The sequence below is a fragment of the Pimephales promelas genome, chromosome 9, assembly GCF_988280905.1.
Source record: "Pimephales promelas chromosome 9, fPimPro1.hap1.1, whole genome shotgun sequence".
In the NCBI taxonomy this organism is placed as follows: Eukaryota; Metazoa; Chordata; class Actinopteri; order Cypriniformes; family Leuciscidae; genus Pimephales; species Pimephales promelas.
Window position 1 is genome coordinate 18459640 of NC_142777.1, and position 27916 is coordinate 18487555.

At 35.0% G+C, this 27916-nt stretch overlaps 3 protein-coding genes and 1 long non-coding RNA gene across 4 annotated transcripts; all 4 read left to right on the top strand.

Annotated features, from left to right (window-relative positions):
* Positions 1-3487: 3487 nt before the first annotated feature.
* Positions 3488-6542, top strand: LOC148977543 (uncharacterized). The gene is made up of 5 exons (XR_016169669.1): positions 3488-3749; positions 4457-4491; positions 4774-4891; positions 5043-5135; positions 5478-6542. It is a non-coding gene; the product is annotated as an uncharacterized LOC148977543 (long non-coding RNA).
* A 3398-nt stretch (positions 6543-9940) lies between these two features.
* gm2a (ganglioside GM2 activator) lies at positions 9941-13211 on the top strand. Its single transcript, XM_039680387.2, has 4 exons — positions 9941-10305; positions 10389-10538; positions 12210-12392; positions 12493-13211. The coding sequence occupies exons 1-4, from the start codon at positions 10201-10203 to the stop codon at positions 12649-12651; spliced, it is 597 nt and encodes a 198-aa protein (XP_039536321.2). The 5' UTR covers positions 9941-10200; the 3' UTR covers positions 12652-13211.
* A 122-nt stretch (positions 13212-13333) lies between these two features.
* Positions 13334-16420, top strand: LOC120484938 (ganglioside GM2 activator). The gene is made up of 4 exons (XM_039680385.2): positions 13334-13805; positions 13905-14057; positions 14472-14651; positions 14739-16420. The coding sequence occupies exons 1-4, from the start codon at positions 13713-13715 to the stop codon at positions 14910-14912; spliced, it is 600 nt and encodes a 199-aa protein (XP_039536319.2). The 5' UTR covers positions 13334-13712; the 3' UTR covers positions 14913-16420.
* A 2011-nt stretch (positions 16421-18431) lies between these two features.
* Positions 18432-27398, top strand: ccdc69 (coiled-coil domain containing 69). Its single transcript, XM_039680373.2, has 9 exons — positions 18432-18693; positions 21894-21957; positions 22259-22434; positions 24369-24456; positions 24580-24653; positions 24789-24890; positions 24974-25093; positions 25447-25544; positions 27090-27398. Exons 1-9 carry the CDS (start codon positions 18556-18558, stop codon positions 27262-27264), a joined length of 1035 nt encoding a protein of 344 aa, XP_039536307.2. The 5' UTR covers positions 18432-18555; the 3' UTR covers positions 27265-27398.
* The last annotated feature ends 518 nt before the right edge of the window (positions 27399-27916 follow it).

Here is a 27916-nt window from a genome sequence, read left to right on the forward strand (position 1 = left end):
CAACTGCCCCACTGCAGATTTTGTTGAACTGTAAAAGTTTAAAGTAATGAACTTTTAGAATGTAAAAGTCACCAAAATAACTTTTATACACAACATGTTAACGATTACTACTACTACTGCTGCTACTTTATGTTGATACGACCAAATAGACATGTGTAAGGAATATTTGTATAAAGAATCCTGAAAAAAAATATATCATGGTTTTCACAAAAATCAGCTGTTTTCAATGCTAATAATAATAAGAAATGTATCTTGAACAGCAAATCAGCATCTTAGAATGATTTCTGAAAGGATCCCGAGACAATAGACTGGAGTTATGATGCAACAGTTATTTAAATTGTAAAAATATACTGTTTTTTATATCAAATAAATGCAGCCTTAGTGACCATAAAAGACTTCTTTCACTATACCAACTTGACTCTAAACTTCTGAAGTTGTGTAGTGTAATGCCCTCAAATAAAGTTTATAAAAAGTCTGTTTAAAAAAATAAATAAAAAAACACATTTTATTTGGAGTGACTATAGCAAAGCTCCATAGTAAGAGTGCTGCTTGTGCAGTATACGGTTATTAGTTATTAGTTTGTGCAACAAAATTGAGTTGTAAGTCTAGAAGATCAAGCAGAAGACACACGGAAAAATAAAAATAAAAATCCAGTGCAGAAATGAGGCCTTACACAGGAGAGGCTTTTCTCTTATGCATATTTTGGATTTACTGTATGTATGATGATACTGACTTGGCATTTAGAAATGTCACAACAGCACACAAAGTCTCTAGAACATGAAAACTGATTTTACTCATGCAGAGATCATTGGATTGTGATGTAGGGCCTATTGTCATCTGTAGAAATCTGTTTTCATCTGAATATATGCAAGTCTCCTTGGTGTAGGCTACCGTAACCCTGAAACCGACCCATTAAAGGCGCCAGCATATCCTAACATTTGAAAGAAACACTGGTGAGTGACATATTTCTTGTCAGGGAACCTGTTGTATTGTGTGATTGAAGTATTGTCATAGATGAGTTCACCTGCAGAATGCAAACCTTCATTCATTCCTGTACCTCAGGGTGCATCTGTGCAAGATATGGGGTAACATTATCATCCTGGGAGATGTGCAAATTGTTTGCCTGCCATAGCGAGAGAGATGGTGGCTATTTGTCACGTTTGAGTGTATTAGACAATCTACAGCTGAATGATGGGCTGTGGTGCAAGAGACCACAGTGTGTACATAACAGATTGATTTAATGGAGCGAATCTTGGGTTTCGCCCTTTGTAAAATACACTGAAAGATGTTGTCTGAACAAAAAAAAAAAATCGAGCAATTGAATATATAATTCCTTTGTTTTTGATTATTCTCCAAATTTAGTAAATGGAGTTTGGCAAATATGTCAATTTCTACAATCAGATGCTAAATGTTTAACCCTTAAATGCATACCTCAGGTATTTAGTGACCCGTGCCCTCCTCCTCATTCATTTTTAAAGCTATCAATCTTCTTAGTATTCCTCAATCAAATCATTATAGACAATATAACAAGAAAAAAAAGTCTGTTCTCCCATTCAGTTTTGTAAAACTCGTATAGGGTCTCTAACGACCCGAGGTGTATAAGTGTTAATATATTTTATTTATATTTTTTCATTTTTGCAAAATAATTATAATTTAATCTTTGATGACTGAATTAGCGCAGTCAAATGTCCCTGTCAATTGATGGTGGATCTGGTGAAGAAGCTGTCAGTGATTAAAATATTGATTTTTAAGATGTTGAATATATAGTATTGAGAATGTGTTTGAGATGCTGAATGAGCCAGATGCTGAATGTACTGGGAAATGAGTTCTGATGAGGACAGTGATGATGATATAAAACATCTGCTCAAACTGGACCCTTACAAGCTCAAAAAGTGAACAAAATATGCTTTATTTTATTCTTCTGTAATTTTTACTCTAATATCAGGAGAGATTTATATTATTCCGACAGGTGGAGATTCATCCATGTTAGCTATAGATCTGGGTCGCTAAGAATGTGTAATAATGATTGGGGAAATATTAATGGATTTAGGGGTTCAATCAGATTTTCAAATGATTTTGCTGATGCACACACTGTTAGACCTTACCAGGTTTTTTACAGAAAAATACTGGCAACACTGTTGCCAGTAATTTACTGTAAAAATGCACTTAAAACTCAAGTTAACTAAAAAATACAACTTATTAGTTTTAGTGCATTTTTACAACACTGTTGCCAGTAATTTACTGTAAAACTGCACTAAAACTCAAGTTAACTAAAAAAAACAACTTATTAGTTTTAGTGCATTTTTACAGTAAATTACTGGCAACAGTGTTGCCAGTATTTTACTGTAAAAAACCTGGTAAGGTCTAACAGTGCATATATAATATTTCTCAATTTAAGATGAGGAAAATCAATTCAAAAATAAAGAGTGTGCATGCTCCCACACACAATTCACACTTTTGTTCCAGACATTCAGCTAGTTTGTAAAAACACGGATGCACCCTCATCTCACAATGTGTAAGCACAGCATTCCTTGGCAAAATATTACAATAACCAACGGCACTTTCAATCATCAAAGCGCCAGAGGCTTATCTCCTGTTAGACAAACACGCCATATCTCAAATCTTCTGATCTCAACATATGAAAATCATAAAAGGTATATGTGTTGATAAGTGCTCTACTTGTTATTGGGATAGTTCTCCAAAAATGCACATTCTGTTTTTGTTTACTCACCCTCAAGTTGTTCCAAATCTCTATGAGTTTCTATCTTCTGTTGAACACAAAAGAAGATATTTTGAAGAATGTTGGTAACCAGACAGTTGACATTGACTTCCATAGTATGTTTTTCCTAAGTCAATGGCTGCAGTCAACTACAGTATCTGGTTACCAACATTCTTCAAAATGTCTTCTTTTGTGTTCAACAGAAGATAGAAACTGATTTTGTAACAACTTGAAGGTGAATAAATGATGACAAAACGTTTAATTTTGGGGTGAACTATCCCTTTAAGGGGACACTTTTGATATGGAGAAACATTTAATCTGTTTTAAATAGGAAATGTTGTTAAAAGAATAAATTACAAATGAGAATAAAGAGATATAACAATACTTCTTCCCAATATGATTTTTGAAGGATCATGAGACACTAAAGACTGGAGTAATGGCTGCTGTAAATTCAGCTTTGCAACCATGGGAATATATGACATTAGAAAGTTATTTTAATCTGTTATAATATTTCAAAATAGATCAAATAAAGCTTATATCTTTTATGCTCACCAAAAGAGGTGAGCATAAGAGATATAAGCTTCTTTCAAAAACATTTTTAAAACATAATCATTCCAAACTTTTGACTAGTAATGTATAATATAACTTATTTATGATTATAATTACAAGTAGAATATGTATTTAATCAAATAATTAGAATTATTTTACTGCTTATCAAATGGCATACCACCAATTTGTTGGAGTGTTCAGAGGTCATGCTTCACACTGTAAAATGTAACTGATGATCTTACTAATAACATTAAGTGAATAAAACTTATTTTGAATAAGTTTGTTGACCTTACTAAGTTTGATAAAGTAAGGACAACGTTTTAGCACGGTAAGTTATTAAACTCAACAGATTAAATTAACCTCTACTTAAAATAATAAGTATGTTGAACATTTTCGAGTGGTCATGCGCAGTTCTACCAGTAGGTGGAGCCGATTTGAAAACGTAATACCATTATTTCGGATGAGGAAAGCACATGGAAAGGTGAGTCAGTGCTTTTTATGTCTTATTTTAATGTCTGAATTGCTTAATATACACAATTGACCGTGTAATAAATGAAACAGATTAAACAATCTAGCGTTACACATGAACATTGGATGTGTTATTTTAATCAAATTCTTGGATTGTGTTGGATTGTGCTAATCGAAATGAGCAGTCTAGCATTTGCAAATCGGTAGCCTAATCGTTAGGTCCATGCTTTCAATCAAGGAACATACTTTATGATACAACTGTTTTTTGGGAGAACTATTCTTTTAATGTTAATAAAACAAAAGTCACTGAAAATCACTCACTTAAATACAGTGGCTTTAATAAGAATAAATTATTAATGTATACTGTCAAGCCAATTTATAGGGTTTATCTTATTTATATATTATGTTGTGTATAACGTGTATCTTTATTCCTATTTCTTTATTAACAAAGATTAAACAATTACTAAGCTTTTTATTATCATTAATTTTGACCTAAAATGTCTGCTATTCTATTTTGTTTTTAGCTTTGTTTTTTTGAAAATATGGAAATTTGCTGTAATGCAAAACAGTAAAACCAACATGAAAAGAATTGTGATATCATATTTTGCCATATCGCCCACCCCACACTTTAAATGTTTGAACACTATTGATTTATAAATTAAAATACAAAGCTGTATATTAAAAAAGTGTGCATTTCAATATTATTTTCTTCATTTGCAGAGCTTGCTTTGTGAGATGAGACATGCAAAGGAAATGTAAGTACTGTTTTTTCCCCCTATGAAAATAGAGCTCTCCTCTTGAAGCATTATCGTATAAAAACATGGAAGCTACACCAGAACTACACCATTTCCATGTCTTCACACAGACTGTTTGTGTTCATTTAAGTCATAAATATATACCTTTACGTTTATCTGAAGAATAGAGGTACATTTGGGATACTACGAGATTGAGTAAATAAGGCAATTTTCAAGTATCCCTATAACGCAGTAACCAAAAGCCTAATAATAGATATAACATTGTTCTTTTTCCTTTTACAGATCAATGCAGAGTTTATTCGCATCACAAGCAAAAACCTCAAGCAAGAATTTTTTACAGCACTTGATCAACATACAGCTCCATTTCTGGCAGTTGGAAAAAAAACTTTCTGAATTTGTGGTAAGCTTGTCTATGCTTATTTCTTAAACTAATTTTTGTAACTGTTATTTCATAAAATTTAATTCTATGTTATAAAACTTTTTTTCAGAGCAGCCATCACATTTTAAAGTAGTTTATTCAGACTAATTTTAAATTTAATTTGGTTTTCCAGGGCACTGACATCACTGCAAATCGCACAGCAGTTCTTTGTGGACTTCCCCACATTTTTGGAGAAGACACCTCAGACTTTTTCAAAACAATATTGGCAAGTACCATTCTCTGTATATTTCTCTCTAAACTAATCCCCCACACATACATTACATATAGCCATTCAATTATTCTTCATTCAACTATCCCAGAAACAGACCAGACACAAACTCTTCAAATGTAATTGTACATTTTCTTGTGTGTTTGTTCTGCCATCATTGCACTGTGCATTGTTTTCTGATGTCTAATTTTCATACAATACTTTAATGTTTACCTGTTAGTTGAGTTGTATGTAGAACAGAAGGTAATGGTCCTGATTCTTTAAGTTACATGCACATTTGTGAGATTTCCTATTTGTAATGTAACTAGAATTTTAATATTTCTGTATTTTTTTTATTAGGACTGTGATTGCAACACACCCAAGATTTCCATTGGGATTATAACTGTGATGACTGAAGAAACTCAGGATTCATCACAAGCACTGCATTTAGAGGCTTCACACACAGCAATTGTCCTAGAAGGAGCCATTGTTATGGATGAACTTCAAAAACTTCCGGATGCCATGTGCCTACTTTTTGGGCTAATATACTGTATGCGTTTAATTCGAAGTACACTCCACAGCTCAAGAACACCTTTGATTTTATTCAGAGACTGTTTCTTTCTCTGGGACACAAATTCCTGAAGCCTAAACTACAGTCACCTGAAAACATGCTGCTCATGTAAGTAAATGTTGTTTCAGATTGAAAATTCTGTCATAATTTACACTCCCTCATCTTGTTTCAAACCCGTAAGAGAAAGGGTCTAGTCTTAAAATAAATCATAAATACATCTTAATAATCTCTTTATATCTTTTAAGTTAGGGTCATCTGGACTATCAATAGAGGGACATAAAATGCTTAACTGGTTAATTTTAAATATTTGTATTTGTGTTTCAAAGAATATCCAAATTTACAGGTTTGTTATGAGATGTGGGAGAGTAAATTATGACAGATTTTTCAGTTTAGTGGCTATCCTGTTACTATCCCTTTAAAGGGTTAGTTCACCCAAAAATGAAAATTAAGTCATTAATTACTCACCCCCATGCTGTACCAACCCCGTAAGACCTTCGTTCATCTTCGGAGCACAAATGAAGATATTTTTGATTAAATTTGAGAGCTGTATCACTGCTACATAGGCACTCTAAGGGATCGAAACTTGAGGGCCCAGAAAGTCAATGAAGAAAATGTTTAAATATTCCATGACTACAGTGGCTCAAGTATAAGTTTATCAAGCGACGAGAATACTTTTTGTGCGAAAAAACAAACAAATATAATGATTTTATTCGACTATTCCTTTTCTTCCTTGTAGGCCTGAAACAAGAGATAACGAGATTTCCATGACGCATGTGTGCGAGAAATCTTTTTAAGTCTTGTTTCAGGCCCAGAAGGAAGAAAAGGAATAGTCGAATAAAGTCGTTATTTTTGTTTTATTTCCCCACAAAAAGTATTCTCGTCGTTTGATAAACTTATAGTTGAGCCACTGTCGTCACATGGAATATTTAAACATTTTCTTCAATGACTTTCTGGGCCGTCAAGTGTCTATCCCTTAGGAGCCAATGTGGTAGTGATCCAGCTCTCAAATTTAATCAAAAATATCTTCATTTGTGTTCCGAAGACGAACGAAGGTCTTACGGGGTTGGTACAGCATGGGGGTGAGTAATTAATGACTTAATTTTCATTTTTGGGTGAACTAACCCTTTGAGTTTGTGGTTGTACAAAATTTCTAAAATACACAAAACATTTATAAATTGTCACTTGTCAACCTTGGTTAAAAATGCTTTTCTTGTTTTATAACAGTTGTATTGTTAAATGCTTTTGTTTAACATATTTTTATATTGCAACTTAAGTGTCAATTTTCCTGCATTACCCTAATGTTGATGCTTTTTAGTTGCATTTGCACTGCACATTTGAATTGCTTTAGGGTTAACAAGAATAACAATGTGTTTTTGTGATTAAAATTGTTTGTTACATTAACAAAAAACTGTTTGGGGTGTCTGAATGACATTGTTTAGTACACTGTTGTGCATAAGGACAATTGATGAGTAATAAATAATGTTTTACCCGAGTTCAGTTTTGTCTTTTTGTCTTAACTTAATTTGTTTAGTTCAGCTTACTTCAAAATTTTAAGGCAATCGGTTTCCTAATTTTTTCCTAGTAATGTGAACTCTAATAAGAAGTTAACACAACTAATAATTTTGAGTCAACTTTACTTGAGTATACTTGATTTACAAGTTGTCTATACAAATGCTATTAAGTTGCGCCAACTAAAAATTAATACAATACTTTACTTGGAAAATTTAAGGCAATCGGTTTCCTCACTTTTTCTAAGTAAAGTCAACTTGTTACATTTTACAGTGCAACATGAGCTACGTGCATTGAAACTCTTTTCATAGCTCATGTCAAGTGAATTGACATATTTGATTGTATAATGCATAGCTCATGTTTAAGCACAGTATATGACCTCTAAGCACACTGACAAATCCCTGGGCAAGTATGTCATTTGATAAGCTGTGATTTTCTCCAATTTAGGACTGTTTGAACACAAGGACTGTGTTTGAATAGCACACGGTACCTTTACATCTAAACATTGTGTGATTATTTGGCACATATGGCCTGGCATTTACCTGCAGGCACATGCAGGGAGATTAAGAGTGACTCATGCACTCATCATATGGCCGATGAATACAAGTGTTCTATCACATAAAACCTGAGAGCCTGATTAGTGCACTCTTTCATGATTCACAGATGTAAACACATACTGACATAGAAAATTATATAGCCTCATATTGCTCACAAAATGATTGTAGGATGCACTTTTGTACAGGAATTTCTCCCATAAAACTATTCAGCTTTAAAAAGTGTGCTTTGCTGCAATGCTGGCTATATATCAAGAAATGGTCCACTTAATTTTGATAGTCCAGTTTAAACATTCTACAAACTAACTATAACTTTAACTATGTCAACTACCAGTCATTAGATTATTAGACTGTCTGCTTAATATCTGTTAACACTTTATTTTGATGATCCACTTTAGATATTCTACTAACTATAAAAAACTTTGCAAGTACATGTCAACTTAATCTACTAATCCGAAACAAAACTCACATTCTACTAAAACTGTAAAAAGAGTTAGTTGGTATTTAGTAGCAACGTTGATTATAGTTGGTAGTAGAACGTCTGAAGTGGGCCATCATGACTCTGAAGTACAAATACAAGTTCACCATCTTGTGGCCACAGACAGTAACAACAACAAAAGAAGGCATGTAGCAACAATGTAATAACAAAGTATTAAAAAAATAGTAGTTATTGATTAGTTAATAGTAAAGTACCACTTTCATCTGTGCGCTATTACTTACTAGTTCGTTAATCAGAGTTTCTTGTTAATAATAGTTACTATTGTTAATATTGTGTTATTTGTTGGTTCTAGTGTAGCTTATTAACGAAGGAACCACATTCTAAAGTGTTACCAAACTTTTTTTTTTTTTTAAATGTCAAAAAAGCATTAATAAATTCTGCTATTGCCATGTACTGCAGGTTTTTCATTTGCATCCAACATTACAGGAACAAGAACAAACATACGTTTTGTTACGTCACGTGTCACAGAATAGTCAAAACTGAGACGAGGATTCAAATGCACAGTGAATTTAATAGTGACGGGTAGAAAAGGTAGTACAAACTACAAGCAAGCGGGAAGGAAACACAAGGAACAGGCAACTCGGACAAACAAACCAGCACAGGACAATAAACACAGGGAAGCTAAAAACATGGGGACAAACAAAGGAGAGTAACAAGAAGGACAGGTGGGACAAATTTAATAATCAATCAGATAATAAGATGAGTGGGCTAGCTAGACAATAGAAAGGAGAGCACATGGCACAAATGAAACACATGACAAACCATGTGCTCACAATAAACAGAACTAGAACACAAAAAACAGACAATGTGACAACATAAATACATGAGATAATTAACAGAAATGAGAACGAATTAAACTATATGCTATGGGAACAAACTATAGGGCACAGGGAAATATTCAACTCAAATCAAATTAAAAACACAATGAATCTAAATGGAACCATAGGCCTAATCATGACAGCTAATTCTGTATGCTTTACATTTTTCTAGATAACTAAAATAACGTAGGCCTACCTAATTTTCTCGCACTGTCGCACAGGAACATGCGCTTCCATTCATCACAACTGATGCGTTGAATGTTTATATGTGAATGAAAGCATAATTCAGTCATCATGATAGTGTTAGAATATTTGGACTAAACCGCTCAATTCTTATAATTAGTTGTATGTATATGTTCATGAACTCTTTAATTTAAAGTGTCAATTGGTTGTGTATGTTGTGCAGTTGTCAATGAAGGGACAGAAATATTTCAGATTTCATTCTTCAATTGTGTTACAAACATGAACGAAAGTCTCACGGGTTTGAACGACATAATGACAGCAATTTTTATTTATGGGTAAACTATATCCCTTTAAAATTATGCATTGTGCAGGCCAAACTCAAAATAATTTACTTAAAAATGATAAACTCGCCAGAACTTGTTGAAAGCAGGTGATAAGGTGCTTTTCAGGATAAATATTAAGCCTACTTTAAGTTACCATAATGTTTTCATAAATAGGTCTATCTGTTCGGTGTTTACAAAAATGTTTGCATGGCAATTTTTATACGCCAAAAGCTGTGAGTACTAAAAATGAATTGTGTAAAAAATGTCCTTAAAAAGTTACCATAAGTTTTATCTCTGCTGTTTGCTAACGGACTGCTGTTATTCCTCCTGCCTTTAGAGGTCGCAGTAACACTCTATTTCGCAGGATAAAACGCGGAAAGAATCATCATGGCAAAACAACATACCACAACACACTCACATAACACACTCACATGACACACATATAGTTCCTGAAGTGAAGCTTGTATTGGTCTTTAACGTATTTCATTGTTGTTCTGTCAGGTTCCTTTAAATTACGTCGTGTTAGTGTTACCTGTTTCCGGTCATGATCGCTTGTGATTTTGTAAAGCTCTCTTGTTAAACAAAATCCAAAGTTACTTGTTGTTTTTGACTTTATACCGTGCAAAATGAAAAGCTCTGTTTCCGTGTTTATCGTCCTTTTCGCTGCAAACTGTTTTTTGCTGGAAGGCTCGAGCCACTTGCACAGCAGGAAAATCCCTAAATTAGCCACGGTAAGATTGGGGAATATTCTTATCAGGATCACACTGCGTTTTCTTTCATTTGTCATTGCTTAGTTTTTATTATTTTTGAACAGGTGTGGGGGTTTTCTTGGCAAAACTGCGGTGACCAAGATCCTGCACAATTGAAGACACTCCATATATCTCCAGATCCCATTCCCATTCCAGGACAGTTAACAGCAGAAGCATCAGGCACAACGTCAGTAGAGCTGGTATCTCCTCTCTCGGTAAGCAAGATCAATGCAAACATGCAATTCTGGGTCTCAAGATAAATATTAAAATTGATTAGTCTTTCTATAATCAGATTATTAGGACATATGATTGTAGAAAGACTAATCTATGTTGATATTCATCTTGAAACCCAGATTTGCATGTTTGCAGTGAATATCTCTAAAAGCAAGACTTTCTGTATAGGACTTCCTCTTCTTGGTTAAAAAAGCTAACAACATGATTCCATGCGGTACAAAAAAAATACGTTTTTTTGGTGGAAAGAGGAACTCCACATTTAGTATGCATTGTTTTGTGATTGACATTATTATATATTTTTAAAATAACATTTATTAAAGATAATGTCCCTATGACACTTTACACTGCCTATTATTTCCTGCATTGTTATAATATACAACAGTTTGACCCAAATTAGTAGTTATAGACTTTAAGGTTGAAAAAACACCCACTTTTTTCCTTTTTTTTTTTTTTTTTTTACTACATGCATAGCATATCGCAACAAATCCGGAATAAATACATATATATATATATATATATATATATATAAATATATATATTAATACACAATAAAATAAATTTAATAAAATCACTTTGTAATATTATTTACAACATATTTAAGTAAATATGAATTGCATGTTTTGTTTAAAGGGCTATTTAAATGATCATAAACTAATTTGTTAGTAAGCTAGTAGTGTGCATAGGGGTCAAAAAACTATAAATATCTTTTTTTTCCCTGCATTTTTTATAACTACAGATGACGAATTTACATGAAGGTTAACAATTGACATCTTAGCTTCATTTTCATAATTCCTGATTTGTTATGCTCCAAATACTACAAAGTCGTTAAAAAATATTTATATATTTACCTTGCACCATAAACTTCTGAAATCAGTTCAGAGTTTTCTGCCAATTCTTGTGACCTAGTTTATGCCTTAATGACTGCTAGTGAAATACATTTTTATGCCTGGAACCTCTGTTGGTGACTCTTGTGACTATCACAAGAGGCTTTAAACCTCCATGATAGTTTGTTTCTTCACAAGGCATTGTTTTAAAGGGCTAGTTCACCCAAAAATTAAAATTCTGTCATTAATTACTCACCTTCATGTCATCCCAAACCCATAAGACATTTGTTCATCTTCACAACACAAATTTCTTCACAAAACTTTCTGTTCCTCCATTGACAGCCAATGCAACTACCAGTTTCAGAAAGGTAGTGAGGTTTAACCCAGATTTTATAAAGGAACGCGAGTGATTTGTTTGCGCAAAATAATAAAAAAAACATAATTTACCACTTTATTTACAAAATATTTATCTCCGACACGTTCACGTGAGCAACGTGATGTGATGCGAGAGTAAACATTGTTGCGTGAACCCACACAGAGATTAATATTTAGTAAATAAAGTAGTAACTTTTTTTTTTGCCCTAACAAAGCATTCGCATGACTTCATAAAATTGAAGTTAACCCAATGGAGTCACATGGATTACTTTTATGATGTCTTTACGGCCTTTCTGGGGCTTTAAAGTGGTAGTTGTGTCTACAGACTGTCAATTGAGGGTAAGAAAACATTCAGATTTCATAAAAACAAAATCTTAATTTGTTTGACAGAATTTTCTTATTTTTAAGTGAACTATTCCATTAATAACATGTTTACTCTGTTATCTGTTTCAGGTGAATGTGACGTTGGACAGAGAAGTAGCTGGTGTGTGGGTGAAAATACCATGTCTGGATGAAATAGGAAGTTGTCATTATCCTGATATCTGTGACCTGCTCAATCAGCTCATCCCCCCAGGACAGGACTGTCCCGAGCCTCTGCATACATATGGCCTGCCCTGCCACTGCCCGTTCAAAGCTGTGAGCGTCTCCTGATTCACAAGATTTTATTGAACATGCAAGAACGCAAAAGTTCATGCATTTTTTGAGGCATAACATTGTTCATATTTTATTTTTCCAGGGTGATTATTCTTTTCCTACATCAGATATCTACATACCAGACGTTGAACTGCCTGGCTGGCTGACTAATGGCAATTACAAAGTACAGGGTGTTTTAGGAAGCTCTGGGAAGGAACTGGGATGCCTCAAAATCAGCTTCTCGTTGCATTCCTCGATGTAACACTATCAAGCAGATTATTTACTGTCCTATGACACTGGTTAGGGGTAAGAAGAGAAAACATGTCATGATTAAAGGTGGAATGTGATTCATCTACTTTTACCTAAATTTCACTTTCATAACTTTTTAGAATGTGAGCATTTGTTTTCAACTAATTAGAAGTCTCATTCAGTTGTTTTTGCAAAATTCACTTTTATATGGTGTGTTTGCACACACAACCAACATACAATGAAAAAAAATCCATTATCTCCTTTTTTTCTCTCTCTCTCTTTTTTTTAATCCTCAAAAAATCTTAACACTTGGTAGAAACTGTAAATGTCCCTACATAAGATTGCTTCACAAACCACTGGACAAAGTTTGAAATCTGAGACTTAAAACTGCACTGGATAAACTGCACTGGTTTTATTTTATTATTTTTATTAACATGAATGTTTTAACAACTGATTGTTTTCATGATTTATGCTCTTGTTCTTTTAGTACAAATGAAGTTCAGTGTTAAATCATAGCTGAATCAGATTTTTGTTTAATAAATAGGGATTTTTTTTAATAAACATTCAAACAAGTTTTTAGTAGTTGTTTTACATTTTCTCAAGTCTGAAATACTTTACATTTTGATTTAACTTTAAAAAAAAATACTTTTAATGTTGTTTTTTTTTGTTTTCTGCAAATTATCATTTTCATAAACAGCCTAGCAACGCTATGTTTTCAGCTGAACATGTTTGATAAAGAGTCAGTTTGTTAGAGTGAATGGTGTAAATGTTTTTATTATTATTATTACTGTCATGGCTGCAGTTGTCATCTTTGTGGAGGTTTCTTAAAGGGTTGTCATGGTGTGAATCAGCCTGTAGATGTCGCTGTATAATTGTTTTTATATATATATATAAATGCAAAAAGTTTCACGAAAACATTTTTCAGTAACGTAATAACAATCGCATGACACACTTAATAATCTGTCAGTGAAAACCACGTGAAGTGTTTCAGAGTGTCTTATCTCTAACTTGTAAGTTAGTAAATAGGCGCATACCTCTTAGATATTTAACCAAACGGTGAGACAAAAGTTCAAAATGAAGAGCTGCATTTCCGTGTTTATCGCGTTATTCGTTTTCAACTGTTTTGTGCTGGATGTCTCGAGCAGGAAACGCTTTACATTTAAGAAGGTAAGAACCTGAGATTGGAATCAGACCGTTTTGATATTAGCCTACTTTATTGGTCTTTGTATTATAATGTGCTGCTTTGTGTTACTTACTGATGATCAGTTTAAGAAATTTTCCTGGGACAACTGTGGAAAGCCAGATGCACCCATAACTGTGAAGACGCTACATGTGTATCCAAACCCAATTCCTTCACCAGGATATATATTAGCACCTGCATTGGTCACTACATCAATAGATCTCCTCTCTCCTTTGCCTGTAAGTTGTAATATTGTCTTAAGAATATGTTCTTATTGCCTACTGTGATCAATCATGTACCAATTACTGTTGTTTTATATAAAAAATAGTATTGATACTATTTTTTCCTCCTTTTTTCAATTTATACAATAGATTTCATATTTTATACAGCCTAATTGTCAATATTTATTTATTTATTTATTTATTTTTAAATATAACGGTAGGCTACCATAAACCTCTGAATTGATTAAGTAGCCTACCCCATCCCCATTAGCTAGCTTTAACCAACTCTTGGTGTCACAATTGTCTGAAACTTTTGTACTTTACGACTATTACAAGAGACCGGTAAACCTGTATGACCACATTTCAGCAGCTGAACACCGTGCCTTGTATCTTCATAAGATAATTTGGATGACGTCATTTTATTTGTTTCAGGTGAACTTGACACTGGAAAGAGAAGTTGATGGTGCGTGGGTAAAAATACCTTGTGTTGATGACCTAGGAAGTTGTTATTACCCTGATGCCTGTAACCAGTTGGTCCAGCTCTTTATGACAATGACAGGACTCTGTCCTCCTGGCGTTCATATAAGTCCCTGCATCTGCCCGCTCAAAGCTGTGAGTATGACTGTTTGACTTAACATCTAGTTTCACATGCAGCAAACTTTTATGCATTGTTAAAGTTAACATGTCACTCTGTTTTAGGGTGACTACGTTTGGCCATCGACTGGTACCTACATCCCAGATTTTTCACTCTCCGACAGACTGACTCATTTCAGATTCCAGATAATTTTAGGAAACTCTGAAAAAGAACTGGGATGCCTTCAAGTCAATTTCTCAGTGATATCAATACTACACTACCAACACAATGAAATGTAGTAATTGCTGTCCTACAGCTGTCTTCTCTGGTCCTGTTTTTTTTTGGGAAAGTGACAAAAGAGGCAAATGTTAACAGAACAGAATGCCATAAACAGAGAGCCTGCTGGAAGTCATTTGGCTCTTAAAGGGATAGTTCACCCAAAAATGAAAATTAGACCATGATTTACCATCATTATTAGTCATCCTAGGTGTACATGACATTCTTCTTTCAGACAAATACAATTGGAGTTTTATAAAAAAATAAATAATAATAAATGTCCTGGCCCTTCCCAGTTTTATAATGGCAGTGAATGGCTATTTCTGTTTTGAAACAGCCGCTTCTGGTAATCGCCTCTGGTTCCTGTATGATTCTGTTTCCTGAACAATTCGTCAGAGTAACAGAGAAAAAAGACTGAGAATCATACACTACCAGACTTTCAAGTTGGTTCCGGATGCAAAAAACTCAAGAAAAAAATGTACCTCATTGCTAGGAAATGCATGACAGGTATCAAGATATCATCTGGCTGCTAAAAATCCAGTCTGTCCTGTGACCATCAGGACTTTGACTTAAAATTCTGTCATTATTTACTCGCCATCAAGTTGTTCCAAACTTGTATGAATTTATTTTGTCTGCTGTCTGAAATATATATATATATAAAATAATTTAAAAAAATTATTGTGTTAATTTGTCATTTCCTAACATTAAGGCGCATTTTTCTGATTGAGTGTGTTGCGTTCAGAACAACTTGAATGTCTGGTAGTGTGTGATCATCAGTTGTTCAGTGCAAAGTGGCCAGTTTTTTCTCTGTAACCATTTACAAAGTCGGCAAGTAGTTCCTAGTGTTTCAAAATCTGTTTCATTAGTTGGTGTTTTTTTTTTTTTTTTTGGAAACTAGTATTGACTAATCGGGGCAAAAGGTGTGTTTAGGAATGGCAATGAAAAAACAGTCAACATTTCATAATGCTGATGTACATGTCTCACCAGTATATGTTCACCCAGGTTTGTTCTCCTCCTGTACACATTGTTTGCATTCCTGATTTTCCAGCCTGTCTTTCGAGCCCTCAATCCAGATGTCCAGGTGGAATACCAACCAAAGCAGATTTCCACTGTGAGCAAGACTAGCCATGTTCTTCATTTTTAATGATCACTTAACTCGGATGTACCATCACTTGTAAACAAAAAAACAAATCCGGACATGTGAATTGTTAAAATTACCTCAAATTTATCTATGAAATTTAGCTCTATCGGAAGTATGTGATCATAGTGTGTTGTTTTAAGGTTTTTAATTAAACCTAACTGAGAGCTCTCTCATGAACTCTCAGTAGGACTTCTGAGTTTTATTTCGCTCTCTGAAAACACTTTTCCGAGGCCTTGAGGCTTACACCATGCCTGGGGTCGGAGGGGGAGCAATGGAAAGAATGTTATCTCCTGGCTGACTGAGAGGCTGCGTCTGTTTTTTGTTTTTTTTAAGAGCTTTGTGGCACAAAGCACGTTCATAAAGCTCTGTGGCATATACTCCTGGGTGGCACACTACCATGCAGAAAACATTCAGACTCAAAAATACAAAAATATATGTATTTATCAAACATGGTTTCAAAACTAGTCGGATTTTATACCAAGGAATCAGGATGAGAGGTGTGTCGTGATGAATGTTTAAGGAAATTGGCTTTAGTTATTGTTCTCCCTTAAAACCCTGACCTCATATGTTTGATAAACCTGTTAACTTTGGCAAATCCTATGTTAAATCCAAACATACTGTTTTACTGTTTCTGTTCCTGTAGATAACTACCAGACGACTCGCTTTATTACGGTCACCACTAAGCTGCCGAGACCCTGCAGCTGTCTGTCAATGGAAAGTTTGTCACTTCTCAGCAACAACTGCTCTATCGTTTTTATGACAGATTTGAGACCTTGCTATAAATAGACAGAGTTTTGACAAAAAGGAAAGTCTCAAATTACCCAGATCATCCAAAGTCGACGTATCGCTTTAGAGCTTAATATATACCAAACAAGAGGCCAAAAATAGATGCATCTCTGACACTATCCTGTATACGCCATATATAGGGCAGTGAATGTGATCAGCTCAGTCGGTTTATGTTTTGTCCACTGAACATTTAACAATATTTTATGTTGTGAAAGGCGGTGGCGGATTGGTAGAAATGTTTAAATAGCCATTTGTCTCTTTTTCTAAATTAAAACTTCAAGTTTAACTCATTTGTCATTAAATTGACATTGGTGATGAAATCTCAACTGGCAGCCAGTATAAACCTTGTTATGTTTACATTCCGCATGTGCATCCACATACCTCACCACTGACTATGGATCACTGCTGTTTTGACAGTCTCTCTAAACAATTCCTCTAAAGCAGCAGGGTGACAATATGGCCACTTATGTGCAACTTAAAATTCTCTCTGTTGACCCATCCCATCACTGTTTTTACTCTCCTCAATTAAACTTGCTTTGTAATATGGCTGTTTTACTGTCAGAACTCATTTTAATTTGGAGATTAATTTTTCCACTGTGAAAAAAGTTGCTGGCTTATTTTTTTTTTAGTACAATCAACTTGAATTTAACTTAAATCACATTAAACTGAATTAAAAAATAGTTGAATCTTATTTAACTTATTAATGCTAGAGGTCAGAGGAGATAGGCTACAACAGCAGAAGACCCCACCGGGTACCACTTATCTCCACTACAAATAGGGAAAAGAGGCTACAATTTGCATGAGCTCACCAAAATTGGACTGTTGGAGACTGGAAAAATGTTCCCTGGTCTGACGAGTATCGATTTCTGTTGAGACGTTCAGATGGTAGAGTCAGAATTTGGCGTAAACAGAATGAGAACATGGATCCATCATGCCTTACCACTGTGCAGGCTGGTGGTGGTGGTGTAATGGTGTGGGGGATGTTTTCTTGGCACTTAGGCCCCTTAGTGCCAATTTGGGCATCGATTAAATGGCAGGGCCTATACCTGAGCATTGTTTCTGACCATGTCCATCCCTTTATGGCCACCATCCTCTGATTGCTATACTTCCAGCAGGATAAGGCACAATTTCACAAAGCTCGAATCATTTCAAATTGGTTTCTTGAACATGACAATGATTTCACTGTAGGCCTACTAAAATGGCCCTCACAGTCACCAGATCTCAACCTAATAGAGCATCTTTGGGATGTGGTGGAACGGGAGCTTCGTGCCCTGGATGTGCATCCCACAAATCTCCATCAACTGCAAGATGCTGTGTTATCAATATGGGCCAACATTTCTAAAGAATGCTTTCAGCACCTTGTTGAACCTCGCGCCATCAGAGAAGATGTTGCTGCAATAGATGAATTTTAAAAATAATTAATAATGATAAATCATTTATAATAAATACTGTCATATTCTATTAAAACAAATTATTTCATGGACTTTAAGGAATCTTCTTTTTCTCTCTGTCTCTCTCTCTCTCTCTCTCTCTCTTTTTTTTTTTTTTTTTTTTCAAAGCCATTTGCACTTTGGGTAGATTCGAGGAAGCTGTGGTGACATCAGTTTACGTGCTCGGATTCACCAATTTCCCGCTTGTCTCGGCGTAAAGTTGTAAATGTAGCCTGCGTTTTTGTAACGCAGCCCTGACCCTGCAGTTCCCGCCCCTCGGTCCCAGCCTCAGCCTATTCGAGCGGATCAATGAGAGCTGAGCTCATATTTGAACTGCTGCACACAGACAAAAACTTACTATCGAAAACGGGGTTGAAAATAGAGACGAGGCAGTGGAGTATGGGTTGTCACTACAGCAAAAATTGTGGCCAGGTCCCCCGGAAAAGGGTAAGTTAGTCCGTTTTAGTATTAAAAAAAAAAAAGCCAGTTTACAACGAGACCCGCAGCAACGTTAGAGATGTTGCAAATACACCACGTGTAAATGTATTTGTTTATGGGAGCCAGTCTTGTTTTGTTCTCTCAAATCACTTGTTACTTCCTCTCTAATGCGTTAGTCGATGCGAAACCTCTCACGTTAGTTTGTCGACTTGTGAAGTTTTTAATGAGACACAGATGACGAGTTCAGCACTGTTGTTTAAAATGTGCTGCTGACATCCGTTATGACCAATTTAAGGTGTGCTATCGTACATTTGAGTGTTATCTCTTTGCTCAGCTTTAAATTCTTCCGCATTTCGGTCAATACCAATTCAGGATGTACGAATTTGTATTTTAAACATTTACCATTAACTTTTCTGCAAATATTATTGATTTAATAGTGTTAATAAATATACTTGTGTACACAGCTTAGTCAGTATTTTCGAAACGATTTTTAAGAAATATGTTTTAATAGGCTACTACTTGTTTTATTACAAACTATCTTTTTAAGAATTTGATTGGGACATTTTGAAAACATGTCTATCATAGAAAAGGAAAAAAAGCATCAATTGCGTTTTTTATGTTTCATTTCATAACTTGCCTCATTCACGCTTTAAAAATGAGAGAAAAATCCTTGCATTCTTGAGGCCTTTAAACATTCAGGGGAAATCTGGCTTTGATAGTGACAGGGTCAAGCTTTCATTAGCCCAGATTGCTGAAGGATTTTGATTCACTGGACTCGAATGCAACAGACACAGGGTCCCAAATTTCTCACTGCAAGTTTTAATGTGACCTATAAACAGACAGAGTTCCTTTGGTCCTGTTAATCACATAGCCATGTGTCTGTATATTTGACATGGACAACTGGAGAAGTGTGAAAAGTCTCTGAAGACTTAATAACAGAAATCTTTACACTCACTATTAAAGACTGTATTGGAGTTGCATCAAAAGCACATAACCACATGACGGTGAAGTGTAATAAAGCCAAGGGTTCATTAAAGTTCCAGAACATTTGGTTCCCTGCCACAGAGAGCCAGCAAATACATAACAGCGTTGTTGTGTGGATTACTGAATTATGAGATGAAAGCTGTTTCTTTTCTTGCTTTTATTTCTGAATTCTCATTTAAACCATCTCACATGGCAGAGAGAATCTCTCAGTAGAGATTAACTCTAATTTGTTGTTCTTGTCGACTGAGGGTGTTGGCTTAGACGAATAGTGTGTTATGTTTGTATTATATGCAGAACAAAATGGTGAAGTTTAGCTGCTCTTTTCAATATGACAAAAGGTTACATGGGGTCATCAAGCCCCCAAAATCATGATAAAAATAGTTACAAGTCATACTGAAGTTATGTGACTTGCTTTGTACGAGTTAAGAGATTCACTGATAGTCTTCGGTGCAGCTCTCAAATCGTATTTGTTTTGGGGGGTTTTTGTGTAAAAAGCTCCAGAGACAGTGTTAAGAAGCACTTCTTTAATCTGAAGTCAGGAGATTTTGCTCTTGGTGGAGAGACATTTTGCACTTTTGAGTGTTTTGAGGCTGTGTGTGTAGGCTTTATCTCTGCAGACATTTGGCACGTAAGCTCCAAACCATTAAATCACCTGTGAACGTCAAACATTCACACTGGGATGTAGAGCTGCACCTTTCTGGAATTTTTTATTTATTTATTTTTTTTTAATTGAGAACATGATTCTGAAAAGATAATCAAAAAAAAAAAAACAATTTAATTAGTTTGAGTGAATGATACAATGACTCGCTCATAAAAAGACTTAATGAATCTCTTGAAATAATGATTTGATGACATCCATTTTTAACAGTTGTTTGTCGTCACCTACTGGCATAATGATGCAATTGATTTATTATCGCAAAATGCAATTTGAATTCTTGGAACACAGAAATAATAAAACTGTGTGTTTGCAAGGACTTTGTGAAGCTGTTTTATAGTTACAGTATACACGAAAGCGGCAGCGCTGACGCAGATCTGCATGTTCGCTCATGTACTTGTCAAAGGATTAATTCCTTTAAAATTAGTCAAAGGATATCATAGCGATTCGCTATCTTTTTATGATTAATTATATGAAAGCGTTCTTTTTTGAATTTCAGTGCTTGTGAAATGTGTGGAGAGCATGCTAATAGTCAAGTCAAGTCATCTTCATTTAAATAGCGCTAACAATGTAGATTTGTTAAAAATATGTATTCCCGCAGTGATAATAAACCAAACAATAAGTGTGGTCAAATTTTCAGCTAAATGAAAGCTATCCTGTTGAGAAGTTATATTGTGTTGTCTTCTACCTTAGCTTCATATCGACTTTGGATTTACACCAGGACCATTCAAACAAGTCTTGGGTCCGTAAGAGATATAAATAAATGATTCAGCAAGCCAAGTGACCGTAAAACCATTTTATAATAATACAGCTTTCTATTTCGAATAAATGCTGTTTATCATTAAGCATCACAACTGTTTTCGACATTTATGATAATAAGAAATGTTTCTTGAAGACTGAGCAGCTTATGATCTCTGATGAATCAAGGACTGAACTAATCATGCTGAAAATTCAGCTTTGCATCACAGGAATACATATTTAAAATTATAATAATGTTACTGGTTTTACTGTACTTTTATGTTTAAATTGTATAATTATTTGAAATTTTATTTATACATTTTAAATATTTTCAAATAACCTGTGAGACTTCTTTGGAAAAAAACAAAAAAACATTCTTACCCACCCCCAACTTTTGAACGGTTGTAAATATGTGGGATTTTAATTTTTTGTTAATCTGTTTTTGTTCTTGTTAACGGTTATATAGAATAGGCAGCGGTCTTGTCTTGTATAAATTTGTTAAAATGTTTTTCATTTAGAAATGAAAATTATGATTTCAGTCGTCCCACCTATTGAGAAATACAAGTCAAGTTTTCAAAGTGAGCTGTACTACTGCAAGTGATTTGTCGATGATGTCATGCTTGTGCAATCTTGAGTGCATATCTCACCAGTAATGTAAGACTGCTTTGGAATGCAACAAATATCAATTTATAAGACGCTTGTGAAAGCGTTGCACATGTAGATCCAACTTGTCAGCTAGTTTTTGAATCATTAATCCTGTGTCTTCTGCCGTTAGCTTCAATGCAATAAATCAAACTTTTTTTTTTCTCTCTCTCTCTCTCTCTTCATTTAGAAAAAAAATAAAGCTCAAGAAGGTGAGAATCACATAAAGGACATCAAACTTCAAGATGCAAGTGGTAAGTGCTTTCTCCCATTCGTGTCATGTGAACATGTGCATGATGCACATGCTATGGTTATTATCTATTAATGTGTGCTTTTCATGCGAATGATTCAGAGCCCTTTGAATGTCCCATGATCCCTTTGTGAAGTGTGTTGTTTTAGGCAGAGCCAGGCTTTGGAAGTGCTGATGTTAGGTTGCAGGGACCTGTTAATATTCTTGTGTTGCTGGCCGTGGGCGATCTTGGCTTGCGCTCATGGATATATTGTTTCAGATGTACCGTTGAGCAAACAATCTAGTGTTCAATTGTTCTCCCCTAGTTACACACTCTTCTGAGGAGCAACGCTCTGGTTTGGAGAATCAGTTGGAGACTTATGAGTGGCAGCTAAAGGTACTACATGCAGTTTTGACTGCTTCAGGAGACCAGGAGAGAGAGCAGCTCCTCAAGGACCGTCCTGGAGACATTTGCACTTTAGTCCACAGCATTACAGAGAAGGTAGGGTGTAAATAAAAGCTCTTCATATTGAAAGCCTTTTCTTTTTGTCTTGTGAATGGAACTCTCGTAGCAAGTTCATGCAGCTTCATCTAGCCAGTCGAGAAAGACGACTACTCTGATCCCAGATTATGTCAGCAGCTTATACATTATGAATCTGTCAACAGTAATAAACAAGACGTGCTTTTCCATTACAACATGATTGGGACCATGGCTGTTTCTGCGCAGTTGTTCTGATTGTCTGTACAGGGCTTGGGAATGTGTGCTGCGGTACATCTGTCCTTGTGCTAACCTCTGACCAACAAAGCTAAACCTGTTTGCAGGGAGCGATGTTATTCATTGCCTTGTAAAGAGGACTTGTGTGTTTAAACACTGTAGAACATTGCTTGTTTTAACCGAGGAAAACAAAAGATTATTATTTATTTTATTTTTTTACCTTTCACCAAGAATGTATTTGGTCTAAAACCCTGTAGACTTGTTATTTACACACGCATATTTACTTAGCTATTTAAATGGGGACATTACATAGATTTGTATTGTTTTTAATAAACAGCTTTTTAAAAATACTATAAATCAAACCCATACCCTAACAGAAAACTATCTGCATTTTTTTACAATTTAAAACAGTAGCCCTATTGTGCTATTTTTAAGGTTTCTAATTTTGTGTTGGAGGTCTCCTACAATAGGGTTACATGCATCTAAGGGAAAAAAACATTGTCTCAATTTTCTCCTGTTGTGATTGCATCAAAAGAATTATGATTACGCAACGATGATGTTGGTTTACTGTATTAATTCGAGCTGGAGTCCTCATCCATGCAAACTGCATTTGCTTTCACAGCGTAGAAAACAGCGTCTTCTTGATATATGTCGACAAAATGAACCAAACTCTTCCAGGCCTCAGCTACAACCACAGTGTTTGCGGGTCAAAGTTGATGTCGTTCATGGACAGTGAAGACCATAGGCTGGTATAATGGTGATTTCTTACAAACCTACATAGGTTTGTGCAGGAAGTGAGACTGAAATTACTGACGACTCGCTTTAGGCAGTTCAGAATCCGTTCTTTGTTTTGGGAGACAATAAGTGTATTGAGACTCCATTTATCTGCATTTTGATCGTTGAAACTTTACGAAACTTTTACGTTCACAAACTGCTATATAAACACTAAATGAAAGGCATCCGAATAAGGTTTTGTCCGATTTAGCTTACTTTCTTCAGAAGTTCAAATAGCTAACCTAATAAAATGTTTTATTAATGTGATCTTAACGTGCAGACTATACAATAATAGTTCAAGTTTTTTTTTTGTTTTTATTTTTTTTACTATACAACGTGAAATAATTATAAATGTATAGCTCTGCTAATTGTCTGTTATCTAAAAAAATAAATAAATAAAAAAAAAATAAAAAAAGGTACATCCTGGGATGCTTTTCAAAACCGAAAGAGGTCACATGCATGCTTGTTCGCTTCGTTTCCTTCACTATCCATTTAATTTTGGAAATAATTTTTTACTGGGGCATTTTTAATTTTTTTTTTTTTTTTTTTACTGGGGCAGGTTTTATTTATTATTTATTTATTTATTTATTTAACAAAGTAATAACATTTTCATGAGAAATCGTTCAAGTTTGTTCAAATGTTTGACTGTGTTGTGTGTGTGATTTTAGTCAATTAATTATTTATTTATTTATTTTTTATTATTATTTATTTTAATTTGGTAAAGTGTATTAAGTAAGGTATAATGTACATCCAGACGATTGTTATCGCAGAATAAACCCAGACAGGGTGATAATATTGTTATTGCGTATAATTCTTTATTTATTGACATTTTCTTCTTCTGATTATTTTAATTTCTGCTACTCTGAATTTGCCATGAAAAAAAGCCTTTGCTGCTTAAATGGCATTAAATAGTAAATAAATAAATGCATGATGTCTTGTGTTAACAGGTAAAGACTGAGATAACCGCTGATCTAAATGATCTCCATGAAAAACAGATGAGCAGCACCCTAGAACGGCATCAGAGCACAACTGAAGGTTGGCTGCACATGGAATGCTAACAACACATGTCATGTACTGACACAAAATTTAATGCATATGTGAAGTACCAAGTCACTTTGTCAAACACATTATAGCAATATTCATTAATTTGCTTTGCAGAGCTACAGAGATTACACGATGAAGAGAAGAAGGTTTTAAATGAGTCGCATGCAGCAGCTGAGAATGCTTTGAAGGTGAAGCATGTCTATTTGTAACATCACTTCTCTGATTTGCCTTAATTCATTTGACTGAGAACTGATGTAATAGACTCCCCATGTCATGCCAGACTTGACTTTGAAATGATTGGTCTGAACTTTCTATGAACTCAGGATCAGATTGAAGGGCTGACATCAGAGCTGAAGCTGTTCAACGAGTTAAAGCGCAGAGCGGAGGAGTCCACACTCAAGAGAGACCTTCAGAGAAATATTGAGGTTTGTTATGAGAATGGAGATCTATTGTCAAAGCATGCTTCAGATAGCTCTAGTATTTAGCTGCATCTGTGTTTTCATCCCAGACTCATGGCAGCCCTGGTGAATTCTGGGAGCAGGAGCAGGAGAGCCTGTTATTTGTCATTGAAATGAAGCTTGAGCGGTTACAGGACCAGGGGAACAAGCTGCTGCAGATGGAAACACTGGTAACTTTTACTGATATCTAATTAGAGGGGAAGGCTGTAACCATCATGTATACAGAGACCAATTTAGACCAGATTAATATGCAGTTTTAAATCGCAGGTTCTTTAATTTTTTTCATTTTATTCCCCATCTAAAACAATTGATTACATCCATCTTGTTAAAGCTTTATACTCTCTCTTGGTAATGTACAAAAATGAGAGCAGGTGTACATAATTTGTGTATTCATGTTGTCTATTTGAATATGGCAAATTGACCTATTTGTTTGCAAATAGAAATGCAGAAGATTCCAACTGAGGCCAAAACCTTGATACAAGTTTCACTAACTTTCCGCTGCTTGTTTTGTACTGATTGTCAGGTAGAGAAGAATCTCTCATTAGAGGATCAGCTCCTGCATGTTCTCCAGCAGAATGAGGACTACAGGGTCCGGATAGAAAACTACCAGAGCCTCATACAGTAGGTTTACGTCTCTTTACCATCTATTATAATAGGCCGAGTATTTTAAGTGATTTTGTTATGCTTTTTCAGATATTACATTTCCTGTGGTGTTTGTGATTGTAAAGGTCTTCAAAGTTTCAATGATTTAAATGTGCAGATAAAGGGAGTTATTGTCTCCCAAAAGAACGAATCGATCCCGAACTGCCTGAAGAGCAGACTGATCTCATGAAATGGCGTATGTATGACACATAGCAATTGGTATTTCCATTTTTGGCGTGCTATCAACACGCATAATCGCCTTTCAGAGTGTTTATCAATGCCGTTGACTTAACGTTATATTACTGTATATATAAATATATGACCTACCCGTCACTGGGGTTAATAACATCTATGAGTCTTCCCCTACCATCCTTGGAAAAAAAAAATCGCTCCCCAGATGTAGATCTACATTTTGCTTCGTTTCGCTCGGACATTTAACGGTGTGTACAGACACGCGGAATCACTCCGACATTTAACGGTGTAGACGTACACGCAAAAGATGCCGGTTCGTTTTGCCGTGGACATGCACGCGGATAGCTCAAAATGCGTATAGATAACACGCCGCTTGATTTGAAAATCGCAACAGATTGGACCGCCTGACCAATCCGAGTGGAGTTGGCTCTCAGAAAGGAGGGGTTTAGAGAAACCGAGTCCTGTATCGAATCATTTGAGAGACTGAGAAGAGAGGTGAAAATTAAAGTGTTTTTTCACCTTGGGCGGGTGTAAACCTATTGTAGTAGACCTCCAAAACTAAATGATAACCTTAAAAATGGCATTATGATGCACCTTAAAATATTGAAAGAAAAAATTGTGCTTTTTTTCCTTGTGGAAAAAGTTTGACAAGTTATACTGTAAATATGTAATTATTTTAAGTTTATCCTCTTAAAAACACTCTGCTTCTGTTGTGCTATCAAAACAGCATTCTGCTTGTTGCCCAGTCCAACAATGTTGGGGGCAGGACTATTTGTTTTTCCAGCCAATGACAAGAATTTTAGCAATTCTGTTTGCTTATTAAGTTATACAAAAATTGAATGCATCATCTCAGCAATTTTTTTAAGGACTTAAGAAGACTCCATGTAGACGGAATGGACACGCCATATAATTATATATATATATTTTTTTTTTTATTTTTTATTTTTTGTGCGCGTGTGTGTTAATTTTTGTGTTACTTTGCTGATATAATTTTATTCTTGCACTGGATTGAACATTTGGTAGCTCAATTATTTGTTTGTGGCGCCACCTGGCGTTTTAGACGTTTTTATGCACATTTCTCTTGCTATTTACATGATTTGCCAATTATGAGTTCGAATTTTATTTTTAATTCTGTTAAATTGTATGTGTGGTTCATGTACACTCCATGTTGTGGGGATATTTATTTTTTTTTGCTCCCCGTAAGAAAAAATCTTTTTTTGTTATCTTTTAATACATTTCTATAGTTTGTACAGTATAAAAATCATTTGTGTCGATGGAAATTCAGCACGTGTGTGATGTATAGACACCAAAAACCTTATGGTCCTCTTTCAGACAACTGTCCAAGGAGCAAAATGAGCTGCAGGAGGCGCTAGAGAAACGTTCTCTACAGAACCAGAAGCTCAGCCAGGAGAAAGAAGAGCTGCTCTTTAAGCTCCTGCACCGCAGAGACTCGTGCTCATCCTTCCACCTTCCTTCAGTCATACCCACTGAGGTGTCTCCCAGCTGACTGCAACATTAACCCTCATCACTGTATCCTCACCCTGCCTGGCCGAGGTGCCTTAGCAGCGCTTGTTTTTTTTTTTTGTTTTTTTTTAAATGCCAGTTTATTATGGAGTGCTGTGAATATGCAGTGCTGAAATGAACTTACACTGCATTTATCATTTTAACTGGCAAAACAAATATTTTTGTACATTTTATTTTGAAGATATGCTTATCAGGATTTTTATTTTTTGGTTGCATTTATTTGAAATTGTTGTGGATATACAGTAGTTAATTAAGTCTTTTTTTTGTTGTTATTGTACACAGTCAGTGTATTAGTATTTTTTTTTTTTTATTATTATTTCTTTCCAGGAAACAGCAGTCAAGCAGGTATTGTGAGCAACAAAAAAATATCTTCTTGCCTTAAGACGTTATTGGAGTCCTAGCACTTGTACATGTAGCATGAATATTTGGTATCTTTTCAGATGCACTTGCACTTTTATCTCAGTATTTTTATTCTTTTGAGAGATAATGGGATTTTGGTGTTTACCCGTATGCTTTATCCTACACTTTGCCTCAGTATCTTCGGTTCTTGTGTCCTATTGGGTAAAATCCAGTCGTTTTAGCTCGAGCAAACACAATGTTTGCTCATCCAACCAGAATAGCTGTTTTCTATTTTG